Genomic DNA, 12,487 nt, shown 5'->3' on the forward strand with positions numbered 1-12,487 from the left:
AGCAAAACAAGCAAAAAACTCATATCATACAAGATGCTCCAAGAAAAACTCATAATATGTGACGAATAAAAATATATTTTCAAGTAAAATACCGATGGTTGTTAGAAGAAAGAGGGGATGCCACTCGGGGGCATGCCTAAGCTTAGTTGCTTGCTACTTCTTGAATATTATCCTGGGGCGCCTCGGGCATCCCCAAGCTTAGTTGCTTGCTACTTCTTGAATATTATCTTGGGGTGCCTCGGGCATCTCCAAGCTTAGTTGCGTACTAATCCTTATTCCTTCATCCACCGTAAGATCACCCAAAACTTGAAAACTTCAATCACACAAACCTCAACAAAACCTTCGTGAGATCCATTAGTATAAGAAAGCAAACCACTACTATAAGTACTATTGCAAACCTATTCATATTTTATTTTTTCATTATATCTACTGTATTCCAACTTTTATATGGCAAAAACTCATCAAATAAAACCATAGAATCATCAAAACAAGCACACAACGCAAAGAAAACAGAATCTATCAAAAAAGAACAGTCTTTAGCAATCTGACTACTTCGAATACTTCTGTAACTCCAACAATTCTGAACAATTAGCGCGAAGTTAATAATTTGTTTATTAATATTCTGAAAAAATAATCAACTCAAAATCACTCTTATGTTAAAAATGAGAAATAATTTCGTGAGCGTAAAAGTTTCTGTTTTTCACCAAGATCAAATCAACTTTCACCCAAAACATCCCAAACGCCTTGCTTGGCACAAAGACTAATTTAAACCAAAAAACACATATAACCAGAGGTATAATTTTGTATTTTATTACAAAAACAAGAAAAACAAAAATAAAAAAGATACAAGTTGGGTTTCCTCCCAACAAGCGCTATCGTTTTACGTCCCTAGCTAGGCATAACGCGTAGGTTCTAAGTGTTGTCATCTTTATCCTTCAATTCTTTAATAGAAGACTTAGGATTTTCCAAGGACTTTGCATATAAATTCTCGACGACAAAACTTCTAGGCACGAGATTGGATAACTTATTTTTTGCAAAAAGGGTCTCTTATGACTTCAATAAAATTGGGATGGATACGAATCATCTTAAGATCTCCTTTGTCATTGCTAGAGGTACCACACTTGATTTTAGTGGCTTGAGTAGTCTTACTAATTTTTACGGGAGTTTTAGTGGAAGTAAAAGCCGTACCTAGATTAGAAAAAAAAATCTTCCAGTTTATCAATCCTAGACGGGCTTTCTTTGATGCTTTAATGAATTATAGTATTCTTTTCTTTTTAGAACTTGAAAACGTCTCCCGCTTTTGACCCAATTTTAGTAGCATAGCTTTGCATTTTTCTATCCATGTTTTCAATATGTTCCTCGGTAAGCATTTGCTTTTCGATAGCACCTAGTCTTTCCATAACATGCTCAAGGGTAACGACTGTTTCATCGATCATGAGAGGGGGTGAACCCACTAAATTTCCCAAAGCATTAAAATCATCAAGATAAGGACACATCAAGAAGTTTCCACCGGTACTTGTATCGAAGACGAATCTATACCAAGTGGTGATGCCCACATAAAAACAACGAAGAAGAACAATGGTAGATTGCTTACAGATAGATCTATTATGAGCATTGCAAATCCTATACCAAGCATCTTTTAAGTTCTCCCCTCCCCTTTGTTTAAAGTTAAGAACCTCGTTCTCAGGGGTGTACGCAATAGAAGAAGAGATATCCATAACTATAAAAAGTGGTAGACAAAATTGCACACAAAATTAGATCTGATGAGAAAACGACAAACGAAAAGTGATTAGGAACCTGGTTGATGTTGAAGATCCTCCCCGGCAACGGTGCCAGAAATTCCTTTTGATGTCTGCTAGCACTACGTCGGTATTTCCCCAAAGAGGAAGCGATGATGCAGTATAGCGGCGGTCGGTATTTTCCTCAGTGATGAGACCAAGGTTATCGAACCAGTAGGAGAACCTCCTCACACCATGTAAAAAACACCTGCACACAAATAACAAATACTCGCAACCCACGTGTTAAAGGGGTTGTCAATCCCTCCCCGATAACGGCACCATAAATTGGCACGTTTGTAGGAGACTATCTTGACTTGATCTTCTCTGGCAATGGCGTCAGAAATTCCTTTCGGGTATGGCACGTCAAGATAGGCAAATAATGTGACGTAAAAGTGGTAGATAAGATAAATAGATCGCAGAACAAATAAATTGCAGCAGGTATTTTTGTATTTTTCGTTTAATAGATTTGAAAATAAAGCAAAAGAAAATAGATCGCAAAGGTAAATATGATGAAAAGAGACCCGGGGACGTAGGTTTCACTAGTGGCTTCTGTCGAAAAAAATAGCAAACAGTGGGAAAACAATTACTGTTGAAAAATTGATAGAACTTCAAATAATCATGACGATATCCAGGCAATGATCATTATATAGGCATCACATCCAAGAATATTGGACCGACTCCTGCCTGCATCTACTACTATTACTCCACACATCGACCGCTATCCAGCATGCATCTAGTGTATTAAGTTCATGGAAAAACGGAGTAATCTAATAAGAACGATGACATGATGTGGAAAAGATCTATTTATGTAGAAATAGACCCCATCTTGGTATCCTTAATAGCAATGATACATACGTGTCGTTTCCATTTCTGCCACTGGGATTAAGCACCGTAAGATCGAACCCATCACAAAGCACCTCTTCCCATTGCAAGATAAATAGATCAAGTTGGCCCAACAAAACCCAAATATCGGAGAAGAAATATGAGGCTATAATCAATCATGCATATAAGAGATCAAAGAAGACTCAAATAACTTTGATTGATAAAAACATAGACCATATCATAAACTCAAAGTTCATCAGATCCCAACAAACACGCCGCAAAAAGACTTACATCATATGGATCTCCAAGATACCATTGTATTGATAATCAAGAGAGAGAGAGGACACCATCTAGCTACTAACTACGAACCTATAGGTCTACAAAAAAATACTCACGCATCATCGGGGAGGCACCAATGGACATTATGAACCCCTCTCTGATGGTGTCTAGATTGGATCTGGTGTTTCTGGACTATGCGGCGGGTGGAATTTATTTTCGTCCCCCCTCCTAGGGCTTCTGGAAAATTGGGGTATTTATCGAGCTAAGAAGAGGTGCGGGAGGCCAACGAGGAGGGAACAACCCACCAGGGCGCGCTTGCCCCCAGGCACGCCCTGGTGGGTTGTGCTCCCATCGGAGCTCCCCTCAGGTGCGTTCCTGGCCCACTAGATGTGTTGTGACCCAAAAAAATCCAAAAAAAATTTCACTGCGTTTGGCTCCGTTTGGTATTGATTTCCTGCGATGTAAAAAACATGCAGAAAACAGCAACAGGCACTGGGCACTATGCCAATAGGTTAGTACCAAAAAATGATATCAAATGACTATAAAATGATTGAAAAACATCCAAGGATGATAATATAACAGCATGGAACAATCAAAAATTATAGATACGTTGGAGACGTATCACTTGTCAAGAGAAGTCAAATGATGATGATAGGAAAGAGATTGACTGACTAACTAAAGAATTAAACACTCTTAAGTTAGCTCATGAAACTACTCTAGAAGATTACAGAGAGATTGCAAGAACTCATGAGAAGCTACGCTTCGAGAAGCTAAATTTAGAGGAAGAGCATGAGTTTCTAAAAGCAATCAATGATGATCTTTGAAAGAAGAGTCCTTTTTCTCTAGCGAAACGATAACTCTTGTCTACTTTTGTTCCTCAAGTTAAACCTAAGAACACTAGTAAGAAATGCAAGAAAGTTTCTTCATCTAATAATAACAATGCTAAATCTAAATCAAATGATGTTGTTGCTAGTAGCTCTCTTAATTCCACTAATGGTTCTCTCAGCCAAGTTACACTTGAGCAAGAAAACAATTTATTGAAAGAATTTATAAAGAGAGGTGTATTAAAGAGTCTTGTCATAAGTAAGCAATTCTAGGAAATTGTGCGCAAGCAAGGAGGACATCGGAAGAACCAAGGTGTTGGCTACGTCAATGACAACGGAGTTGAATGAGATGAAGGTCAATATCCCATCCAGAAGTTTTTTCCTCAAAAGGAGAAGTATGATCCTACTCTCCCCAAGGGAACAAGCTCTCAAGATAACCTTCTACCACAAGACCACAAGGGAAAGGGAAAGCTTCAAGAAGAGATTGACTCATTTGAGGAAGAACCCCAAGCCAAGGTCAAGTGGATTCCCAAGGACACTACTAGCTCTAAGTCATCTAGTGCTATCATAACTCCAAGGATCCCCATCAAGTTGATGTGCGTCACCAAGAAGAAGAACTAGAGAAGTTCTTGAGGGGTGACTCCGCCAATGAAATTCACTCTTATTCATCTTGGCAAGAACTATATGTAATCAACTCCAACCATATGCATTAGTTCAAGAAGTCACACATTCCCTCAGAGGTAAGCAAGGTACAAGGTAATTCATGTATCTTTGGATATAATATCACATGCCTTTCATTCCATGTCCATAGATATCCTTGCATATGTTCCTTGTGCTTTGGGACTAACCCACGTACGTGAGAAGAGTAAGAAACTATAAGGACTGCTCCCAACTCAAGATGATCTTCATCAACAATGAGCATCCACCACTACTAAACCTACATGAAGTCTTCTACGACAAAACCCAAGGTTAGTTGATCCCACTTAGGGGGGATGTCACATCAAGGGGGAGCTTTACTCTAAGAATCGAGTACAAACATCTCTGAAATATGTGAACACATTGAAAGCTTTATGTAAAAGTGGTAACCACACTTGTGGTTAAACGATGAGTATGACCTATGATCAAGTATTCTTGCTTGGCTCCTAAGTCAATATACTCATATATAGATTACTTCGTCATCGCCAAAGTGCTTGGTAGATACTAGAGTGTTTGGGCATGTTCACCATGTTTTATTTGACATCTTATTGTGTGAGCATGTTGGTATGCATATTTTGCTCATTCCAGGATATCTAATTGTTGTTATTTGGCTTTCTATTTTATAGTCCAATTGGATATACAAGAATGCCTAAGTACTTCTCTCTAGATATCTATGTTTTCTCGTCTCAAATTATATTCATGCTACATCATTAAATTTGAGCAAACACTTTAGGGACACTCTGTGTGAGCAGCACTCAGAGATCTGTCTCGACAAGGGCTGATTTCCAAACACCACAAAAGCATCTCGGTGTGACCAACCTCAAGAACTTGGTCGCACCGAAGCCTAGGGTTGATCAGGTTTTTCATTCCAAGTACCACCGATTTGTTCTTTTCGACCTCATCGAGTTTCACTATCAACCGGGGGTATATATTATTCATGGACCCGACATTTGAAATATCTTCTTCAAACCTTGCCTCTCGCACCACCTCGCTACCATGCGCCCTCACCACCGGAGTCTTCGTCGTCGACAGGAATCTACGCCGTCGTCGTCGCCTTAGCGGATCCGTCACCATGCTAGGGTATGAATCCGGTCCCCCTTGACGCTCCCATCTTTGAATCATGCGCAAATAGGCTTTGATTAAACCTGTCCACGATTGTAATGATTGCATTGAGAAAAATATTCTCATAGATTAGAGAACGAAGAACTTAGGGTTAGCAGTCCGCAAAACCGAATCTCGGTGTCACTGAGTTATAAACAATGGTCTTCCCGATTTTGGTTTTAGGGCTACTGAGAACATTCTTGGTGAAACCGAGTTTCTCTTTTGAGTGAAACCGAAAAGGGTTGCCAAGTTTATGTTAAAGAGATTGTTAGTATTTGTGGCTCCAAAAAATTTGCCTCGGTGGAACCGATATTCCTTTTTGCAGAAAGTTAATCCAAATATTTTTAGAGTCCAAAACTTTCAAAAACTTTTGATTTCTGTTATGCTCATCCATTCCAACTCTTCTCAATATTTTCACAGGGTTTGCTTGTCTGTTTTCCTGTTTGTTAGTATGTTAGTATCAGAGGATAGTCAGATCAACGTCAGAGAGCCCATTGTTGAGATGGATTCAGGCACTAGTCCACAGAGGAAAACTTCTAACTCACGTACACCTAGCTCCCATGGCTTGCCCAAGACAGCTACCAGGTCCAGGAAGAAGCTTAATTCAGATGAGGAAGATGCTGGTTTTATCCCATAGGAAATTGTTAGGGCATATTTCTCCATATGTGGTTTTGGTAATTGATGACAATCCCTATGGACTAATGGTTGCCTTAATTATATTCGAAGGATTTTTCCATAGGCACTTCTTGAAGTCCATCTGTTGGTTTCAAGGAGTTTATATGATGACCAAGGTGGTATTCAAGGTATTATCAAAAGAATGGTCATAAAGACACAAGGTTGATCAAGACTAAGAAAATCAGTAAATCAAATTGATCAACAGACAAAGCGTACATGATGTACCGAGAGGGATCAAGTGATTCCATGGTATGGTAAGCATTGTCCATTACGCTTTGTGTACTAACCCATGTTCTCCGCGAGAATTGTATGTGGGGTTAGGTGTGTTTCCATGGGCTTGCGTCAAGAGTAAGATCTCATACAACCCATGGAGGATGACGTCAAGTGGTGATCGTCATCAAGATTGCGGTGTGCAAGTTCAAGTGGAGCATCACAAAGATATCATGATTAGAGCTTGTCGTTCATTGTGGTGGCAATGGACTTGTGAAGATGTGCTGAAGAGTGGCTCATCCATAGTGGAGTATGGGGGAGCAATTTACTAGTATTCATCAAGCCAACACAATCAAGAAAGGTGGTCCATCTTGAGGAAGTCAAGATCATCATCATCTAGCTCAAGTGGACTAGGTGCAAGGTATAGGTTGCCCTTGATAGGTTTTTCTATTTTAGGATATAGTGTCGTACTACCAAGGGGGGCTGTCAAGTGAGTAGCTCGATTGTATCGTTCGTTGAGAGCTCAAACCATTTGCATCCTTGCATCATATTTCTTGGTTCGTGTTTGGTGTTCTCTTTGTGAGTTTTAGAGCTTATGGTCATCTTTATGACAAGCTCGAGTTCATCAAAAACGGAGTTCATGTGCATCTTCTATGATGTTTTCGATGTTGGAGTTTTTTCGGTTCTTCATTCTTAGGGGTTTCACATCTCTATATCATTGCCACTTTTCATAATTGTCTCTTGTCGTCCTGAATCCAACAAGCTTGAGTTTGCTCAATTCGGAGCTCATTTGCACAAGTTATGGCAGTTCTGGTATTTCCTGTTTTCTTCCACGGTTGTACCGCTACCTAGGGCGGTTGTACCGCTCAACCCCTGGGCGGTTGTACCGCTCAACCACTGGGCGGTTGTACCGGCCTAGCACCGGTCCACAACCGGACACGACTCTATTTAGCTACGGTAGTTGGGCGGTGGTGACCCGGTTGTACAACTACATTAAGTATAGCCGGTACTACCGGTGTTCCAAGCGGTTGTACCACTTGCGACTTAGCCACGCCCAGCGGACGTGACAGGTGGAACCTCGGGCCAAGTCTGTGTTTTGGACCGGTTGTTGGGCGGTGGCTAGTCGGTTGTTCCGCTAAATTAAGCTGACCGGTTGTACCGCCCTGGCAACCAGTTGTACCGCTGTCGTGTAAAAATGGGTGTAACGGTCAGATTTGTGGGGACATATTTAAGGGGGTCTTCTTCCCCAATGGTTCCCCATCCTTCCGTCTCGTGCTTGCCCCCCATTGTTGACCTTCTTAGAGCTTGCTAGCTCTTAATACCTCCAATAATTCTTGCTAGTCCTTGAGGGAAAAGAGAGATGAGATCTAGATCCACATCTTCACCAATCACTTTCTCCTCGATGTGAGGGGAACCCCATGGATCTTGATCTTGGACTTCTTTGTGAGCTCCTTGTTCTTCCTCTCATATTCCTCCATAGCTTTTGTTGTTGTGGATGGATTTGAGTGTGAGGAACATGACCACTTCGTGTGTTCTTGCCATTGCATTAGTTCCATCCATTTGAGTTCTCCACGGTGATACGTGGAAGTGAAGTTTGAGAAGCTTATTACCCTTGGGTACTTGGTACCCTAGAAAATTTTCTTCGTGGATGATTTGGCGTCCTAGAAGCTTGGTGGTGCCTCGGAGCTCAATCATTGTGGTGTAAAGCTCCGGGCAAGTATCGGGGTCTCCAATTAAGTTGTCGAGATTTCCCCAACCTTGTTTTTATGGGTTCGGTGACTGCCCTCAAGGTTCCCTTAGTGGAATCATGACATCTTGCATTGTGCGAGGGCGTGAGGAGATTACGGTGGCCTTAGTGGCATCTTGCGGAGCGTTGTGCCTCCACATCGCTTCAAAGAGAGATTATCATCCGCAAGGGTGTGAACTTTAGGATACATTGTCGTCTCCCCATGGCTCGGTTATCTCTTACCCGATCCCTTTACTTGTGCACTTTATTTTGTGATAGCCATATCGTTTATTGTTATATATCTTGCTATCACTTAGTTGTTTATCTTGCTTAGCATAAGTTGTTGATGCACATAGATGAGCCTAGTTGTTTTAGGTTTTGTGCTTGACAAATTAAAGCTAGTTTTATTCCATATTTGTTCAAGCCTAAACCGTAATTATTTTAAAGCGCCTATTCACCCCCCCTCTAGGAGACACCCACGTCCTTTCAAAGATTATTCCCTAGAAGCAGAAGGAGAAGACCATTGTTACAAAGACTGTGAGAAAGGAGTACGCCAGACCTGCTGATGTGGGAGCTCGAGAGGCTAGTCAGAGAGGATTGAAGCTCACCCTTGGAGCCCCTTCTTCCAGGCTTGCTAAGAAGCCAGGTCAGAAAAGAGCCAGGAAGAGAGTAGTGCATGTTGTTGGAAGGCCAACATCGATATATGAAGACCCAACAAAAGTTGCTGAGGAAGAGGAGGAACAGATTCCAGCTGATGCCCCTCCTGCTAAGAATAAGAAGCTCATGGTAGATGCTATGCCAAAGAAGTCTTCACCCAAGCCTTCTACATCTAATAAGCCAGTAGCTCCCAAAAGGACTACAAATGATATACCTGCAGCAGAGAAGAACAAAGGCTCTGCATCCAGAGAGTTAGCTGTCGCGGACGTGCCGGCCTCCATTGGCATGGCTTCTTCCCCCACAACGGATTTGCTGGGAGATAGCGTTGGCCTGCCTTGACGGACGAGAAGGGGCTGGTGATAGCAGTGGTGCTACATCCGGAGGGTTTGTCATCAAGTCAACCTCTATCGGGTTAGCTCGTCGGGTAACCCAGGCCGCTGCAATGCTGGAGAACTCTATCTGCTCGCCGGAGACCAGAGAGAGAGGAGGCGGGGGTGTGGTTCTTGCCCGACCTGGCCACGTTTATATAGCGGGCGGATGCGAGGAGCTAGTCAGAAATGCGTTTGACACGGGAACAGACGTGTGGTGCTCGGGGCGTTGGAGTCGGTTTCTTGGCACACGCGTCGGTTAAACGAAGGTAGGCTCGCACACAGATCTCGTTTCAATTTCGAGAGGAGAAGAGGCGCACCACGCGCTCTCGGCTGTCGAGCCGCTTCCATGGCGCCTCCAATGAACGGTCGCGTACATTCTGAACAGGCATGAATGCGGACAACTTGCGAGAAAGCGCGTGGCCACCAAAAAGGGAATTTTTATGAGATAGTTTAGTCAGATAGCCCGTAACTTCTCTCCTCTTCTTTGTCTCCTGTTTAGAGTATAATAAGTACTGATGGAGAACCATATTGGATGGCAAAATGCATGTAAACCGCGTGCTCTAGTCGGTTGCGAACGTTTTGAGGATCGGCGTCGAGATGCCCTCCCGTTCTACACTTTGGGCATCACTAGGAATAACTTCGGTTTTGGCCTTTAGCGAAATAAATTCAGTGCACATGTGGCTAGCTATCCACTATGAAGCACCGATACGGCGACACTGATACGGCGATACGGGATACGACAATTTCTAAAAACAGCAATTCGACGATACGGCAAGCATATATAAATAATGATAAAATAACATGCAATAAAAACTAACATAATAAATGTATGAGATGATAACAAAATACCGACCCACTGGTTGCCTAATTACTTTCATACCTTATTGTTTCTCATTTTAAAATCTCACTATCATCAATGAATAATACGACCAATCGGTCATAGACTGTCACAGTACGATTTAGACTGTAATATCTATTAACATGACAATATAAAATTAATAAATCTTTTAAAATTAAAAACTTGAGATTGTCAAATGACAAACATATATAGAGAGCAACTTTGGATTGCACGAGTGGGCCAAATAATGAATTGCACAAGTAACATCCTTAACAAAGCACTTTTATCCAACTAGTACATTAGTACAGTCCACGTGCACTACCTATATGAACAGATCAACGATACATCAAGACATGGACAATACACAACGGTGATACTTTGAGGATACGCGTATCGCCATTTCTTTTAAATTGAAAATGACGATACTTCGAGGATACCCGTATCGAAGGCGTATCTGAAGTATCGGAGTATCGGTGAAGTACTCAACAGCGATACACAAATTTCTGAAGTATCGGTGCTTTGTAGGCTATCCAAGCTAAAAATTATGTGCTCTACAGTATATGCTCATTCGTGTAACTTTTTACATAGGGTAGACTCCACGCATGCAATGATCCAACAAAAAAGGAACCTATAGGAAACAGGCCACGTCCGTTGCTCCGCTGAGGATGGCAATCAGTTACGCTGGCCAATTGAAACCACCGCCCCTCATCAGTCATCACGTCATTTCTCACCACCCCCTCGCCCGTATAAATCCCTCGCGTCTCCCCCACCCTACCCCTCCACCACCTCTCCAGCTCAAAGAAGCTCGATCCATCGTCTTCCGCAGCTCAGCCAGGGCCCTCGCCGCCCTGCAAGAGCTGGCCACGGAAGACAGAGGACATCATTAAGGAGATGGCAAAGGTGCACCCCGACGCGGCCGTGCCGCTGCCAGAGGCGCCGGCTGCTGGCCACTCGCGGCCCGTAGGAGCTGGGGCCGAGCAGGAGGAGCCGCCGCCGGAGGCCGTGGCGCTGACGGTGTGGCGCAAGTCGCTGCTGTTCAACTGCGACGGCTTCACCGTCTTCGACGCCGCCGGTGGCCTCGTCTTCCGCGTCGATTGTTACGGCACATCCGGCTGTAGGCGCCGCCACGCGGAGGACGTCGTGCTCATGGGCGCCACGGGGATCCCGCTCCTCACCGTGCGGCGGAGAAGGCTCAGCCTGGCAGAGCACTGGGTCATCTATGACGGCGACGGCGGTGAGGTCGACGCCCCGAAGCCGCTCCTCTCCGTGCGCCGCTGCCACGCCGGCTTGCTACGTCACGCCCACGCGTCGACGGCGTCCAAGCAGAAAGCGCTCGCGCACGTCACGCCTCTCACGCCGGCGTTGCGCGAGTCGTACGTGGTGGAGGGTTCGTACGCGCGGCGGTGCGTCGCGGTGCGGGACGCGCGCGGGGAGGCCGTGGCAGAGGTGCGGCGGAAGGAGTCACCGGTGGGCAACGAGGTGTTCCGGCTGGTGGTGCCGTACCCTCGCCGCCTTGGCACGCCGCTGGCCATGGGGATAGTCATCGCCCTCGACGAGATGTTCGGCAACTCCGGGGCCGGCGCCTCCGCCGCTCGATCGCTGCTGCCGAGGAGCTGGTCCATGTAGTTAGATGGATGACATGGGGAAATATTTGAGGGCCCACTTGTCATATACGGCACAGTGTGGCGCGCATAAGGGAACAACAACAAGCTAATACACGGGCCACGGCACGAAAGAAAAATGAATCTTGCACAGTTCCGGCAAAACAAATTAATCTTACACAGGGGATTTGGACGACGAGAAATTCATTGTTTTTTTGTTCCCGGGAGAAGAGAGGAGGAACATTGGGAGGGAAACATAATGATCAGGAGGGTCAAGAAGGATGCTTTAATTTAGTTGCCCCGCAAAAAGAAGATGATTTAGTTTGTGAGTACATGAATTGGATTTGAAAATATCTATATGATGTTTGAGATTGCTGAACAATTTTTTTATGAAAGTGCTTCCAGAAATTCTTGTGATGAGTAACTATTTGCTCCAGAAGTTCAAGTATAAGTTTTGCGTTATGTTGAGGCTGAGAACCCTGCATGGGTGAAAGTGCTTGCGATTTTAAACTTAGAACATCTTTAATAAATGATGTAAAATAGGTCAAGATTACCTTTTATGTCATAAGAGGGTAAAAATGTTGCTCTGAAGATGATGTAGATGCAAATATTTTCACTCGATGGTAGGGTATGATGTGAAAAAGGCCACCAAGTGCTGCAAATTTGCATCACTTGATGCTCTCGAGCAAATTTTATATCACCAGGGGCCAACGTGGTTGGAGAAAAATTTACATCACCAAGTGCTCCAACTGATAATTTGAAATAGGACACCCACAAAAAAATAACCACGATGTATTTTGCAACACCTAGTTTACATCATCTGTTAAAGTTTGGTGTTTTCTAATGTGAAAAGCCTTTTCTAGTGATGTGAATTGTACTCGAAACACAGTTTTAATGATGTATTTTACA

At 43.5% G+C, this 12,487-nt stretch overlaps 1 protein-coding gene across 1 annotated transcript; it reads left to right on the top strand.

The window, feature by feature from the left end:
- Positions 1–10,774: 10,774 nt before the first annotated feature.
- Positions 10,775–11,971, top strand: LOC123446241 (protein LURP-one-related 8-like). The gene has a single exon (XM_045122916.1). It carries the CDS (start codon positions 10,869–10,871, stop codon positions 11,601–11,603), a length of 735 nt encoding a protein of 244 aa, XP_044978851.1. The 5' UTR covers positions 10,775–10,868; the 3' UTR covers positions 11,604–11,971.
- The last annotated feature ends 516 nt before the right edge of the window (positions 11,972–12,487 follow it).

The sequence above is a fragment of the Hordeum vulgare genome, chromosome 4H (assembly GCF_904849725.1).
Source record: "Hordeum vulgare subsp. vulgare chromosome 4H, MorexV3_pseudomolecules_assembly, whole genome shotgun sequence".
Taxonomy (NCBI): Eukaryota; Viridiplantae; Streptophyta; class Magnoliopsida; order Poales; family Poaceae; genus Hordeum; species Hordeum vulgare.